This window comes from Salvelinus alpinus, chromosome 27, assembly GCF_045679555.1.
Source record: "Salvelinus alpinus chromosome 27, SLU_Salpinus.1, whole genome shotgun sequence".
NCBI lineage: Eukaryota > Metazoa > Chordata > Actinopteri > Salmoniformes > Salmonidae > Salvelinus > Salvelinus alpinus.
Window position 1 is genome coordinate 25384250 of NC_092112.1, and position 16978 is coordinate 25401227.

Below are 16978 nucleotides of genomic sequence, written 5' to 3' on the forward strand. Positions count from 1 at the left end.
GAAGAAGTTCAAGATGACGGTCAATCACCCTCGGTCTGGGGCTCCATGCAAGATTTCACCTCGTGGGGCATCAATGATCATGAGGAAGGTGAGGGATCAGCCCAGAACTACACGGCAGGACCTGGTCAATGACCTGAAGAGAGCTGGGACCACAGTCTCAAAGAAAACCATTAGTAACACACTACGCCGTCATGGATTAAAATCCTGCAGCGCACGCAAGGTCCCCCTGCTTAAGCCAGTGCATGTCCAGGCCTGTCTGAAGTTTGCCAATGACCATCTGGATGATCCAGAGGAGGAATGGGAGAAGGTCATGTGGTCTGATGAGACAAAAATAGAGCTTTTTGGTCTAACTCCACTCGCCGTGTTTGGAGGAAGAAGAAGTATGAGTACAACCCCAAGAACACCATCCCAACCGTGAAGCATGGAGGTGGAAACATCATTCTTTGGGGATGCTTTTCTGCAAAGGGGACAGGACGACTGCACCGTATTGAGGGGAGGATGGATGGGGCCATGTATCGCGAGATCTTGGCCAACAACCTCCTTCCCTCAGTAAGAGCATTGAAGATGGGTCGTGGCTGGGTCTTCCAGCATGACAACGACACGAAGCACACAGCCATGGCAACTAAGGAGTGGCTCCGTAAGAAGCATCTCAAGGTCCTGGAGTGGCCTAGCCAGTCTCCAGACCTGAACCCAATAGAAAATCTTTGGAGGGAGCTGAAAGTCCGTATTGCCCAGCGACAGCCCCGAAACCTGAAGGATCTGGAGAAGATCTGTAGGGAGGAGTGGGCCAAAATCCCTGCTGCAGTGTGTGCAAACCTAGTCAAGAACTACAGGAAACGTATGATCTCTGTAATTGCAAACAAAGGTTTCTGTACCAAATATTAAGTTCTGCTTTTCTGATGTATCAAATACTTATGTCATGCAATAAAATGCAAATTAATTACTTAAAAATCATACAATGTGATTTTCTGGATTTTTGTTTTAGATTCCGTCTCTCATAGTTGAAGTGTACCTATGATAAAAATTACAGACCTCTACATGCTTTGTAAGTAGGAAAACCTGCAAAATCGGCAGTGTATCAAATACTTGTTCTCCCCACTGTACATACTACCTCAAATAACCGGTGCCCCAGCACATTGACTCTGTATTGGTACCCCCCTGTATATAGTCTCGCTATTGTTATTTCACTGCTGCTCTTTAATTACTTGTTACTTTAAACTATTATTCTTATCTGTATTTTTTTTTTTTAACTGCATTGTTGGTCAGGGACTCGTAAGTAAGCATTTCACTGTAAGGTCTACACCTGTTGTATTTGGCACGTGACTATTAAAATTGGATTTGATTTGTTCAGTGGCTAGCCCTGCTCCCAATCCCAGTCCATACCTGCAGCCACAGCCTGTTGTTCACGGTATCCCGGCCGGTGGCGATGCACTGGAAGGTGGCGTTCTGCCCGGCGTTGACTTCCACATCTCCCAGGCGCAGGAAGTGAGGCGATTTATCTACGGGGAAGAAAACAATTACAGCAGTCATAAACACAGCGCACACGACATGATCAATGCAGCCCTGCGGTTTCCCAGCACCCCCCTTTCCTCGCCATGTCAGACGGCATGTCCTAATAACTACCTCATCTGTCACACAAACACAGCCAGAGCTGAGTGGGTGAAGTGGCTACTGGTAAACACTTTCAATAAACATACACCACTGCTGTGAACAGCCTGGATTATTACAATACACACTTGCACCTCAAATCAAAAGATACTAGTGTTCTAAGAGGGCTGTGGTACAACAGGAAAAATAAAAGGAAACCTATGTGGTAGGTAACCTATGGAAATAAAAGACCCAACAACAACATTAAACTAACATGAGGAGAAGGATGGAGTCTTTTTTGGAAGAAAGAATATTAACAAGCAGAGTTTTGATCTGGACAGCTAAATTATTCATGGTGATTTGGAAGGTTGGCAGCCCAGATGCTGCGTGGTAGTCTGGAGCGGTGCCAGCAGTAATTGAGCACACGTAACTAGGAGGAACGTTTACGAAACAGCGCTAAACTCTGTCTGAACACAACAGGACCAAAACGGTTGTCTGGCTTCACACTGTTGTTAATGTCCAGGGATCCTCGTTACAGATTACCTAACGAGCCAAACGATGGCTTGGCTATTCATACTTTGAATACATTAACTATGACTTTATCAATGTATAGAGACACCACGTTTTTCTCTCTGCAACTAGAAAGACATGTTCAAGTTTAAAATTGCTGCATTTAAAATGAATTATCTTTCTTCGATTTGACTTTGAGAAGGAAAACTCAGTGCCTGTAGTTGTTCTTGTATTTTTTATTAGTGTTTTGGAGTGATTCTGAATTTAATTGTATTCTATAATCAAGCAGTGAATTCAAGTCACAGCCGGAGGGTAATCCTCCAAATTTCCCTTTATACTCTGGAGGAAAAACTGATTAGGCATATTTTATGCACATACCATACATACAAAGAGACAGCATTGTAGACTGCGAGAGCACTACAGTGTGAGATCGAGGCCATTGTGGAGAGAGAAGAAAAGAGGAGAAAATCCAATGGACTAGTGATAGGACCTTAGAAAAAGACCCCAAAATAGTGATTTAACTCATTTGACTCTAGGGACTATTGCTAAAATAGAGACTGTAAATTACTGTGTCCAATGGTTTGTCAGCTTGGGTGAGTGCTTAGCTAGTTCATTATCATCAGTGCAATGGGTGGATAGAAGCTGGGTGGTTCAGCACACACTAATTTCACACAGAGCTTCGTTAGAGATCCATCCTAGCGTCAGTGCTGCTGAAGAGCTGCAGGCTTCTCTTGAGACAGGGATCAGGAAGAGGCCATGGTGCAAAAGAAAATGGCATTTGCTGATTATCCCCTGTTGGTCCCAATCAAGAGCATTTGTTACTGAAGAGCAACCATGCACTTACTAGGACTATGATTGCTTTACTATAGCACTCACTAAACACTCCAAAGTAGTAAATGGTTGAATGATGGAGAGGGAAGGGTAATTATTATTTCATTATTATTGTTAAATCCAACAGAAATGACCCTCTGGAGTGACGCCATTAGCAGATTATCTCCAAATTAGCCTGGGACGTACCAGTCCCCTGAGTCAATCCACTTACCCCGCTGCCAAATGAGGGGTGGCTAGTGCTCAGTACTGCTCACTGCTCAGATAATTTCTCTGGATGCAGCTGTCAATTTAAATGAATGCTGTTACTGTGGAGGCTGGGGCTGTGTCCAAAATGGCATGCTATTCCCTTCATAGTGCACTAAAGGGCTCTGGCCAAAAGTAGTGCACTATGTAGGGAATAGGGTGCCATTTGGGATGCAACCTAGGAGGAGGTAGCAGCACAGGATGCATGACTGGACACACTGGACTGCACCAGTCTAGTCCTCAAAGGGTGTAGGGTACCTAAACCAGCCATTTTACCCACCATTTAGAATTAACTGTCACAACTAACCATGGTGGTTAGTTTTATAAAGGTTTGTTACACTGTTCAAAAGGATTACAGTCCTAGTTAGGAGCTCTCCTCAGTGAAGGTGAAATCACTACCCCTGTGGTTGCTGGTGCTCCTAATTGGGATATCTTTACATTCTTTAATGTTAATTATTTTATCATCCTGGATAGACTATAGAACTGAGGGAATTGTAAAATCCAAATATCTCAACGTTCAGGTTGGACCCCATCGACGTGTAAGAGTGTGAATACAAAGCAAACAACTGTGGACATACACACACACACACACACACACACTTCTTTGTTTAAAATTAAAGATTCAATAATGGAAAGTCTATTCTTTCTAATGGCGTCTCAGATTCTTGGCATCTGCAGAAACTGTCGGAAACATGCTTAACTGTGTCTTTGTAAAATGGTCTCTGGATGAAAATTGAGAAATCCACAAATATATTTAATGGTCAGGTTATCAGGAAGCCAGGGATTTTTTAAGGTTAACGTTCAAGTACCTCATTGTGCTGAAGTGGGTGGAAGCCAGCTATTACAACCCATAAAGCCATGCTGAGAGAGCACAATTATCCTTTATTACACGGAAGATTCATTTATTAGTATATTTATTTATTCCCTCCTGCGCCGACACTGATGTTTTCAAATGCAGGTCAGCCCACTTTATTATCTTCCAGCAGCAAACCTTGCTCACCTCATCCTTCCCCTCTACCAGAAGGTCACCTTCTTATCTTCATTTGCGGAGCAACAAAAAACCCATCAGCAGCAATGCAGGAGTGTCTGGTAATTACTGCCTGTGTAATGACTTACCACATGGATAGCTCAAAACCTGGATGTCATCAATCGCAATGAAGCCGGTCTTCCCGTCCGAGACCTCCGCCTCAAATATGACCTGTCAGAAAGAGAGAGAGAGAGGATGTTAACAACATTTATTTCCATCAAGTTTTCACAGATTGATCCCCAATGCTCCATCATTCTGTCCAGGACACTTGTAGGTTCCGACAAGAAGCTGTTTGGTACATCCGCTGTGGGCACTTTATGGTGACGTGGGATGTGATCGTAAACTGAAATCAGTCTTGCACACAGATGGGAAAAAAGGACCAGTTGTGTGGGCAGAACATATGGTTCAGCCTTAATAGGTTGACACACAATGTAAACCCGAGTTTAACGTGTATACCTTTGTGTGAGGGCTAGCAGGCAATGTCTTACATGCATGGCAGTTTTCAAATGCTGCTCCCACAATACAAATTGATGGATGGGCCTCTGCGGCCCACTCACCAAAAAGGTGGTTATTTGTTGGAATGTACCCAGCTTTTACAAAAGAAAAAGACAGAGTCCGTCACCCTTATCTGCACTTAGGATATATCAAACTGGCTCACATGGTGTTGTTCTATTCTGGACACATAAGTATGCCTAAGTGTTGGAGGGCCAACGAGAACAGATGTACATTTCTATAAATGGTCAATTCAAAAGGTTTTGCCTCCACTTGAAGCTGATTATAGAAAATAACCCTTCAACATTGTGCACTTTGTTTTTCACAGAACACAACCTTAAATTCATCTTTCTTAGAATTCACAATGTACTAAATCTATTGTGAGATCTAAAGTACAATTTACAGCAGAATCCTGATCCCCTAAATGTCTAAGCATGACTTTCAGCAAGAAAAGAGACAGAATAAACATTTACAATAATAGTTGTAAGGCTGCCAGCTGCAGCCTAGCTCTAGCTGAAGGATGGGCAACTGGCAGCCATGTGACGCCCTTTTTGTAAGCCTGCGGGTGAATTCCCCACCCCACCCCCCAAAAAAGGCTCAACATACTGTTATAGTATTTAGTATTTATTAGGATCCCCAATTAGCTTGTGCCGAGGCAGCGGCTACTCTTCCTGGGGTCAAAAAGGAAACAACACAACAAATAAAATACATAATATATATAAATATACATACATACACTGTAGCACTACATTTACATTACAATTTAGCCATTCAGCAGACGCTCCTCATCCAGAGTGACCCACAACTAGTGTATTCATCTTAAGATAGCCAGGCGAGACAACCACACATCACAGTCGTATCACATACATAATACAATACATAATGCAAAGTAAAACACAGTCCCCGTTGTGTTGTTCTTTTTTCTGTTTTTTTAATCTGGTTTTATTGCTAGCTTGAGTTACCTGCGATGGCAGGGGGTTCCATTTAGTCATGGCTCTATTTAATACCGTTTGTTTCCCAGCCTCTGTTCTGGACAAGGGGACTGTGAAAAGACCTCTGGTTGCATGTCTTGTGTGATACCGATGAATGTCTGAACTGTGTGCCAACTGCTTGAACACAGTTCGGTACCTTAGTGATACCTTAGACCAATAGTGATGCAGTCAATCTCTCCTAAATTTTGAGCCAGGAAAGATAAGCATGAATTTCATTGACATTCGTCCTCTGTGTACATCAAAGTGCAATACGTGCTGCTCTGTCCTGGGACAACTGCAATTTGCATATGTCCTTCTTTGCCGAACCTGACCACATAACTGGGCAGTAGTCCAGATGCGACAAAACTAGGGCCTGTAGGACCTGCCTGCTTGACTTAGATGTCAAGACAGCAGAGCAAGAATAGTAGAATACACAAGGTGCAATTTTGAAATGTGGTTTTGCATCAGTAGTTTTACTCTTATGTCAGTCACTGACAGTCACTCAATTAGCCCATGTCAGCAAAAAAATGTAGGTTGATAAGTTAGTCTAGCGGCCAGCTATCTAAACTTGTAGTAATCATGGTCGAATTACTGACGGGGGGGCCCCATTTGTATTTGATTTGTGTGTATTATGGTTCCCCATTAGCTGCCAAAGCAGCAGCTAATCTTCCGGGGGTCTGGCAAAATTAAGGTAGGTATGCAATTTAAAAAACATGACAATACATTCATAACAGATTTCACAACACACTTAAGTGTGTGCCCTCAGTCCCCTACTCCACTACCACATATCTACAACACAAAATCCATGTGTACGTGTGCGTAGAGTGCATATGTTATCATGTGTGTATGCATGGGTTTGTGCCTGTTTGTGTTGCTTCACAGTCACCGCTGTTCCATAAGGTGAATTTTTATCACTTTTTAAAATTTCATTCTACTGCTTAAATCAGTTACCTGATGTGGAATAGAGTTCCATGTAGTCATGGCTCTATGTAGTACTGTGCACCTCCCATAGTCTGTTCTGGACATGGGGACTGTGAAGAGACCTCTGGTGGTATGTCTTGTGGGGTATGCATGGGTGCTAGTCGATTAAATAAACAGCTCGGTGCTTTCAACATGTCAATACCTCTCACAAATACAAGTAGTGATGAAGTCAATCTCTCCTACACTTTGAACCAGGAGAGATTGACATGCATATTATCAATGTTTGCTCTCTGTGTACATCCAAGGGCTACCCGTGCTGCTCTCTTTTGAACCAATTGCAAAAGTCCCTCTTTGTGGCACCTGACCACCAACAGTAGGTGTGACAGAACTAGAGCCCGTAGAACCTACCTTGTTGATAGTGCTGTTAAGAAGGTAGAAGGTACTGAACAAAACATATAAACGCAACATGCAACAATTTTACTGAGTTACAGTTCATGTAAGGAAATAAGTAAATGTAAATAAATTCATTAGGCCCTAGCCTATGGATTTCACATGACTGAGCAGGGGCGCAGCCATGGGTGGGCCTGGGAGGGCATAGGCCCACCAACTAGGGAGCCAGACACAGTGAATCAGAATGACTTTTTCCCCACAAAAGGGCTTTATTAGAGACATAATTCTAAATTCATGGTTTAAGCCTGATGAATTTACTGTGTTAAATGAGGCCTCATGCCCTGGTTACACTAGTGACCATATCCCCCGTGCATCCCGCAAAAGGCGGAGGTGTTGCTAACACGATAGCAAATTTCAATTTACCAAAAATAAGATGATGTTTTCGTCTTTTGAGCTTCTTGTCATGAAATCTATGCAGCCTACTCAATCACTTTTTATAGCTACTGTTTACAGGCCTCCTGTCAGAGGACAAAAATCAGTTAACCACCTAACCGAGGAACTAAATTTAACCTTGCGCAATACCCTAGATGCAGTTGCACCCCTAAAAACTAAAAACATTTGTCATAAGAAACTAGCTCTCCGGTATACAGAAAATACCCGAGCTCTGAAGCAAGCTTCCAGAAAATTGGAACGGAAATGGCGCCACACCAAACTGGAAGTCTTCCGACTAGCTTGGAAAGACAGTACCGTGCAGTATCCAAGAGCCCTCACTGCTGCTCGATCATCCTATTTTTCCAACCTAATTGAGGAAAACAAGAACAATCCAAAATGTATTTTTGATACTGTCGCGAAGCTAACTAAAAAGCAGCATTCCCCAAGAGAGGATGGCTTTCACTTCAGCAGTAATAAATTCATGAACTTCTTTGAGGAAAAGATCATGATCATTAGAAAGCAAATTATGGACTTCTCTTTAAATCTGCGTATTCCTCCAAAGCTCAGTTGTCCTGAGTCTGCACAACTCTGCCAGGACCTAGGATCAAGAGAGACACTCAAGTGTTTTAGTACTATATCTCTTGACACAATGATGAAAATAATCATGGCTTCTAAACCTTCAAGCTGCATACTGGACCCTATTCCAACTAAACTACTGAAAGAGCTGCTTCCTGTGCTTGGCCCTCCTATGTTGAACATAATAAACGGCTCTCTATCCACTGGATGTGTACCAAACTCACTAAAAGTGGCAGTAATAAAGCCTCTCTTGAAAAAGCCAAACCTTGACCCAGAAAATATAAAAAACAAAAAATTGGCCTATATCGAATCTTCCATTCCTCTCAAAAAATTTAGAAAAAGCTGTTGCGCAGCAAATCACTGCCTTCCTGAAGACAAACAATGTATACGAAATGCTTCAGTCTAGACCCGATCATAGCACCGAGACTGCATTTGTGAAGGTGGTAAATGACCTTTTAATGGCGTCAGACCGAGGCTCTGCATCTGTCCTCGTGCTCCTCGACCTTAGTGCTGCTTTTGATACCATCAATCACCACATTCTTTTGGAGAGATTGGAAATCCAAATGGGTCTACACGGACAAGTTCTGGCCTGGTTTAGATCTTACCTGTCGGAAAGATATCAGTTTGTCTCTGTGAATGGTTTGTCCTCTGCCAAATCAACTGTAAATTTTAGTGTTCCTCAAGGTTCCGTTTTAGGACCACTATTGTTTTCACTATATATTTTACCTCTTGGGGATGTCATTCGAAAACATAAAGTTATCTTTCACTGCTATGCGGATGACACACAGCTGTACATTTCAATGAAATATGGTGAAGCCCCAAAATTGCCCTCACAGCCTGTGTTTCAGACATAAGGAAGTGGATGGTTGCAAACTTTCTACTTTTAAACTCGGACAAAACAGAGATGCTTGTTCTAGGTCCCAAGAAACAAAGACATCTTCTGTTGAATCTGACAATTAATCTTGATGGTTGTACAGTCGTCTCAAATAAAACTGTGAAGGACCTCGGCGTCACTCTGGACCCTGATCTCTCTTTTGACGAACATATCAAGACTGTTTCATGTACAGCTTTTTTCCCATCTACGTAACATTGCAAAAATCTGAAACTTTTTGTCCAAGAATGATGCAGAAAAATTAATCCATGCTTTTGTTACATCAAGGTTAGACTACTGCAATGCTCTACTTTCCTGCTACCCGGATAAGGCACTAAATAAACTTCAGTTAGTGCTAAATACGGCTGCTAGAATCCTGACTAGAACCCCAAAATTTGATCATATTACTCCAGTGCTAGCCTCCCTACACTGGCTTCCTGTTAAGGCAAGGGCTGATTTCAAGGTTTTACTGCTAACCTACAAAGCATTACATGGGCTTGCTCCTACCTATCTTTCCGATTTGGTCCTGCCGTACATACCTACACGTACGCTACAGTCACAAGACACAGGCCTCCTAATTGTCCCTAGAATTTCTAAGCAAACAGCTGGAGGCAGGGCTTTCTCCTATGGAGCTCCATTTTTATGGAATGGTCTGCCTACCCATGTGAGAGACGCAGACTCGGTCTCAACCTTTAAGTCTTTACTGAAGACTCATCTCTTCAGTAGGGCATATGATTGAGTGTAGTCTGGCCCAGGAGTGTGAAGGTGAACGGAAAGGCTCTGGAGCATCGAACCGCCCTTGCTGTCTCTGCCTGGCCGGTTCCCCTCTCTCCACTGGGATTCTCTGCCTCTAACCCTATTACAGGGGCTGAGTCACTGGCTTACTGGTGCTCTTCCATGCCGTCCCTAGGAGGGGTGCGTCACTTGAGTGGGCTGAGTTGCTGACGTGATCTTCCTGTTTGGGTTGGGTTGGCGCCTCCCCTTGGGTTGTGCCGTGGCGGAGATCTTTGTGGGCTATACTCGGCCTTGTCTCAGGATGGTAAGTTGGTGGTTGATGATATCCCTCTAGTGGTGTGGGGGCTGTGCTTTGGCAAAGTGGGTGGGGTTATATCCTGCCTGTTTGGCCCTGTCCGGGGGTATCATCGGATGGGGCCACAGTGTCTCCTGACCCCTCCTGCCTCAGCCTCCAGTATTTATGCTGCAGTAGTTTGTGTCAGGGGGCTAGGGTCAGTCTGTTATATCTGGAGTATTTCTCCTGCTTATCCGGTGTCCTGTGTGAATTTAAGTATGCTCTCTCTAATTCTCTCTTCCCTTCTTTCTCTCTCCCGGAGGACCTGAGCCCTAGGACCATGCCTCAGGACTACCTGGCATGATGACTCCTTGCTGTCCCCAGTCCACCTGGCCGTGCTGCTGCTCCAGTTTCAACTGTTCTGCCTGCGGCTATGGAACACTGACCTGTTCACCGGACGTGCTACCTGTCCCAGACCTGCTGTTTTCAACTCTCTAGAGACAGCAGGAGCGGTAGAGATACTCTCAATGATCGGCTATGAAAAGCCAACTGACATTTACTCCTGAGGTTCTGACTTGTTGCACCCTCGACAACTACTGTGATTATTATTATTTGACCATGCTGGTCATTTATGAACATTTGAACATCTTGGCCATGTTCTGTTATAATCACAGCCAGAAGAGGACTGGCCACCCCTCATAACCTGGTTCCTCTGGGTTTCTTCCTAGGTTTTGGCCTTTCTAGGGAGTTTTTCCGAGCCACCGTGCTTCTACACCTGCATTGCTTGCTGTTTGGGGTTTTAGGCTGGATTTCTGTACAGCACTTTGAGATATCAGCTGATGTAAGAAGGGCTATATAAATAAATTTGATTTGAAATTTGACATAAATACTCCTCAGCACACCAACCCTCCCCCTCAGATGATCCCGAATGTGAAGAAGCCGGATTTGAAGGTCCTGGACTGGCGTGGTTACACGTTGTCTGCGGTTGTGAGACCAGTTGGACATACTGCCAAATTCTCTAAATAAAATGACGTTGTGGTGGCTTATGGTAGAGAAATGAACATTAAATTCCCTTGCAACAGCTCTGGCGGACAATCCTGCAGTTAGCATGCCAATTGCACGCTCCTTCAAAACTCTGTGGCACTGTGTTGTGTGACAAAACTGCACATTTTACTGTCCCCAGCAAAAGGTGCACCTGTGTAATGATCATGATGTTCAAATCAGCTTCTCGATATGCCACACCAGTCAAGTGGATGGATTATCTTGGCAAAGGAAAAACGTTCACTTACAGGGATGTAAACAAATTTCTGCATAGAATATATATATTTCTGCATATGATTTTTGTGTGTATGTCGGGGATGTTATATTTCAACTCATAAAACATGGGACCATCATTTTACATGTTGAGTTTATATTTTTGTTCGGTATAGAATTGCAAGAAATTAATACTAAAACGTCTATTTTTTTCTCTCCTCTGTCAAGACAATGGCCGCTAGAATGTTTTGCTTGCAAGGTGGGGGAAACAACATTTTGCTTAGCGCTAGGGCGGGCTCTGACTACATCTTGGTATGGATGTGGGGACACAGACCCGCGAGCCACTGCGGCAGACTGGCGAGCCACTGCGCCCCCCCACCCATGATGAGTATTTTGTGGCCCCCACCCCCATCAAAGTTGCCCATCCCTGCTCTAGCTTAATGATGGTATTTAGCTTTTAGCTGAGATACATATCCTTTTAAGTGATCTCCCTCTTAATGCATACGATATTGGCTAAACAAATCTTAAACCAGCACTTGCGATAATTCCAATGTGAGGATTATGGTACAACTTTTGAAGGAAGCAGTGGATCTAAGTACAGTCAGTGCAGCCATGGGAATCTGCCATGACCCCCCCCTTCTATGTATCTACTTTCCACAACTAGTGAAAATGGGCAGATGTACTGTACTCGGTTAGCAGATTTTTCACTCAATACCATGATCTTATTAGAGCCTGGTCTTACAACATAGATGAACAACAACACCTATTAGTCTTTGGGGTACAAGGTGATAGAGTAGCCATTTCCAAACTACCGATTGCAATTTTCAGTTGTCACAGTAAAGAGAAGAGGCTGGACATCATTGAAAATGGAAGTTGAGAACAAACAAAAAAACTCTGTTGTGACACCCTGCGCTGGAGCAATTATCTTAACCGAGCTAGCTGCAACAGGCTAGCCCTTATATCACCCTGCCATAAACCAGTGAGCTCTCCTCACAGCATCAGCCCCCTGACAGCTCTTTGAAAATAACTATCTCTGAACCCCTCCAGGTGGGGAGAAGACGGTGACATATTCACAACACAGGATGACAGCCAACGGAATAAAAACACTCAGAGTGGATATATGCAAATTGGTGGATTACATTTGTTCATCCCATTTTGATTTGAGGAACTAAGGAGTTTACTCAGCAACCCTGTGATAAAGTTCAATTATCCCAAAATGTCTCCACACAATAAGTCAATACAGACAAAATGAAAGGTCTCTGAAATGTGAAATACACAGCAAACTCAAATCAAATCAAATTATATTTGTCACACGCTTCGTAAACAACATTTGTAGCTGTAATCATCACATACGCTGCTGCTACTGTTTACCATCTGACACTTTAATCCTAGTTAGGCCGGACAAAGTTGAATTACTGTTTATCCGATGCCCCGCCTCACTTTTCTCCACACACCGAAAACATAAAAATCAGCCTCATATATTGGGCCAATATATGAGGCTTTTTGTTTATAATACACTGTCCGCTCTCCCAAGTTGATACCCAAGAGACCAAACAGCCTCAGATCATGTTCAAGCCTCAGATTAACATTTAACATTTAAGTCATTTAGCAGACGCTCTTATCCAGAGCGACTTACAAATTGGTGCATTCACCTTATGATATCCAGTGGAACAACCACTTTACAATAGTGCATCTAACTCTTTTAAGGGGGGGGGGTTAGAAGGATTACTTTATCCTATCCTAGGTATTCCTTAAAGAGGTGGGGTTTCAGGTGTCTCCGGAAGGTGGTGATTGACTCCGCTGACCTGGCGTCGTGAGGGAGTTTGTTCCACCATTGGGGTGCCAGAGCAGCGAACAGTTTTGACTGGGCTGAGCGGGAACTGTACTTCCTCAGAGGTAGGGAGGCGAGCAGGCCAGAGGTGGATGAACGCAGTGCCCTTGTTTGGGTGTAGGGCCTGATCAGAGCCTGAAGGTACGGAGGTGCCGTTCCCCTCACAGCTCCGTAGGCAAGCACCATGGTCTTCTAGCGGATGCGAGCTTCAACTGGAAGCCAGTGGAGAGAGCGGAGGAGCGGGGTGACGTGAGAGAACTTGGGAAAGTTGAACACCAGACGGGCTGCGGCGTTCTGGATGAGTTGTAGGGGTTTAATGGCACAGGCAGGGAGCCCAGCCAACAGCGAGTTGCAGTAATCCAGACGGGTTAACCACAGAAGATTAGACAGTGAAACACACAGGCTTGCACCTGCAGGCGACGTGCAGATGTTTCATTTCTCTCATGCTGTCATGGCTGTAGCCAGCGCAAATTCCTACTATTTATGTGTCCAGGTTAAACGTGGGACGTACCTCATTATAAACAAACATTCGGTTAAATTTATGGTTATTGCATCATTTTCAGATCTATTAGAAGCGATTAATAGACGAAACAACAATGTAATTCAACCAATTGACTGGCCAGAGATCAGGGCATTCATCGGCAAAGAGCAGGGCAAGCTGATAGTATTTTGGACAACCAAATTGAACTCCAAATGAAATCAAGTGTGTCAGCTGTATGGTGATTTGCGATTCATAACTTACATTTTAACGGTACTACCAGTAGTAGTAGACCAACCGATAACACCGCGAAGGAATGCGTTTGAAGTGATGATTAGCCGCCGAGAACAGCTAACATGTCCAGCAAGGTACATCGCCAGTGGCACGCACACCCTTCGTGCAGATCAGCAGCTTTTCGTGGCAGCCATACGAGACAAGGTGGATGTGGTGAGCGAAGTTACTGGGCTTGAATTTAGTCACGCTTTCTCTATATAGATTGAAGTTTCTAATTGTGCATGTTTAAAAAACTTTTTTTATGATTAGAGGTTATACTCTGTGGCTGGATTTATGTATTTTCTTCCAATGTTACATTCATTTGGCAGACCTAACTTGATTGACCCTCTTTCTACAAGGCCTAGTCTATGAGAGGCCTAATCATATTTGTATGAATATTTTGTTAACACCTAGGCAATAAAGATGCATTCAGGTAATTAACTCATTATAATGCATCAACATTTTAATTTGAATGCAATTATTTATTGTCAATCACTCTTCAATTTGTTAGGATATACAATTAAGTAGATATATGAACTGATAATACATTCATACATTACTTATTTTTTAAATATAATTTTTGATTATGATAGGGTGTATAATAGAATGCAATATTCTATGTGAATAATGTTCATTAATGTTAATTTGTGAATTAATAATAATAATAAATCTGACTGGTCAATTGTGTGAGTCGGGCTTGTGCCAAAGAGGGCAAAAAAACCTGAAATAGTATTTTTTAAACATTATAATTTTTTATCCAACCACAGGAGCCCGCTCTCAACGTTCAAAATACACCAGAGAGCATAATGTATTCACAGAGGATCTATAGTTTATTTATTTTTTTAAACTGTTGATTAAGGTATCACAAGCACATGCGGGTATCTGCAAAATAAAGGAAACACCAACAAAGTGTCTAAAAAAAGTGTCTGCCTGGCCTGATGACTCCTGGCTGTCCCCAGTTCACCTGGTCGTGCTGCTACTCCAGTTTCAACTGTTCTGCCTTCGGCATATGGAACCCTGACCTGTTCACCGGACGTGCTACCTTGTCCCGGACCAGCTATTCTCTCTCTCTCTACCGCACCTGCTGTCTCGACCTCTGAATGACCCTGCTGGTCACCTATGAACATCTTGAAGAACAATCTGGCCTTATTGGCCATGTACTATCTCCACCCGGTACAGCCAGAAGAGGACTGGCCTCCCCTCAGAGCCTGGTTCTTCTCTAGGTTTCTTCCTAGGTTCCTGCCTTTTTAGGGAGTTTTTCCTAGCCACCATGCTTCTGTACAGCACTTTGTGACATCTACCGATGTAAAAAGGGCTTTATAAATAAATGCCTCTAGCACTGCATCTCAGTGCTAGAGGCGTTACTACAGAAGCTGGTTCGATCCCGGGCTGTATCACAACAGGCCATGATCAGGAGTCCCATAGGGCGGCGCACAATTGGCCCAGCGTCGCCCGGGTTAGGGTAGGGTTTGGCCGGGGCAGGCTGTCATTGTAAAATAAGAACAAATTCTTAACTGACTTGCATAGTTAAAAAAAGGTTAAATAAAACATTTAAATAAATTGATTGATTGTTGGGCAACCATGAGTTGCCAGAACAGCTTGAATGTGCCTTGGCATAGATTCTACATGTGGACTTAAACCATGCCAGGAAAATGCACCCCACACCATAATATATACTTTGTATCTCTTGTTTACTTAAGTGTTTCCTTTATTTTGACAGTTACCAGTATGCCTACAGCCGGGAAGGCTGCAGTTTGAGCAGCATGCGAGTCAAATATACAACATGTTGTGTTGTGGCCATAGACATATAATCCATAGAAGGGTATTGTAACTTCTTACCCTGGTTAAATAGACTAGCAATGGATGCCAGTCCTGACTTGAATGGGAACTGCCATAGATGGATTATATTTCTATGGTTGGTTGCAGCTGTTGGTTTTGCAGATTTCAAAATAAAAATCGCAGGAAAAACATACAGTTTGGAAGCAAAAGCCTACTGCTGAAAAGAGAAGACTAATGTGTCTGAAAAACAAATCAAAGAAGAAAAAAGAATCAACAACCACAATTGTTTTGATAACTGCAGCACTGTTTTTCAAAGTAGCTCATATTGAGAGTCTATTGCCACGACAAGCACATCGGCCATCACCGTGAGTAGCCTATGGCTTCCTCATCATTAGGTGAGTCAGTGTGCCACTGGACATTTTATTTAGTAGCCTACTGTAGCCTATGACATATATACTGTATATACCCTACCAAAAGTATGTGGACACCTGCTCGTCAAACATATAAAAAAATCTTAAATGTAACCATTATTTAACTAGGCAAGTCCGTTAAGAATAAATTCTAATTTACAATGGCGGCCTACCCCGGCCAAACCCGGACGACGCTGGGCCAATTGTGCGCCGCCCAATGGGCAATCATGGCCGGTTGTGATACAGCCTGGACTCGAACCAGGGTGTCTGTAGTGACGCCTCTAGCACTGAGATGCGAGGATCTCATTCCAAAATCATGGGCATTATTAGGAGTTGGTCCCCCCTTTCCTGCTATAACAGCCTCCACTCTTTTGGAACATTGCTGTGGGGACTTGCTTCCATTCAGCAACAAATAGCATTAGTGAGGTCGGGCACAGATATTGGGCAATTAGACATGGCTCGCAGTCGGTTCCAATTCATGCCAAAAGGTGTTCGAGGGGGTTGAGGTCAGTGTTCTGTGAAGGCCAGTCAAGTTCTTCCAAAACGATCTTGACAAATCCTTTCTGTATGGACCTTGCTTTGTGCACGGGGGCATTATCATGCTAAAACGGGAAAGGGCCCTCCCCAAACTGTTGTCACAAAGTTGGAAGCACAGAATCATCTAGAATGTCACTGTATGCTGTAACATTAAGATTTCCCTTCACTGGAACTAAGGGGCCTGAAACATGAAAAACAGCCCCAGTCCATTATTCCTCCTCCACCAAACTTTACAGTTGGCACTATGCATTGGGGCAGGTAGCGTTCTCCTGGCATCCGCTAAACCCAGATTTGTCTGTCGGACTGCCAGATGGTGAAGCGTGATTCATCACTCCAGAGAACACGTTTCCACTGCTCCAGATCCAATGGCGGTGAGCTTTACACCACTCCAGCCGACACTTGGCATAGTGTATGGTGATTTTAGGCTTGTTTGTGGCTGCTCGGCTATGGAAACCTATTTCATGAAGGTTTCCGAACAATTATTGTGCTGACGTTGCTTCCAAAGGCAGTTTGGAACTCGGTAGTGAGTGTTGCAACCAAGGACAGACGATTTTTA

At 43.5% G+C, this 16978-nt stretch overlaps 1 protein-coding gene across 24 annotated transcripts in view; it reads right to left on the minus strand.

The window, feature by feature from the left end:
• LOC139556243 (receptor-type tyrosine-protein phosphatase kappa-like) overlaps window positions 1–16978 on the minus strand; it is a 181807-nt gene that overhangs the window by 99914 nt on the left and 64915 nt on the right. For all 24 annotated transcript variants that reach the window (XM_071369913.1, XM_071369917.1, XM_071369914.1 and 21 more), the window contains 2 exons: window positions 4288–4369; window positions 1384–1499 (listed from right to left, as the gene is read on the minus strand). In XM_071369913.1, the coding sequence (XP_071226014.1) occupies window positions 1384–1499; window positions 4288–4369 (198 nt within the window). The remainder of the gene's footprint in view (window positions 1–1383; window positions 1500–4287; window positions 4370–16978) is intronic.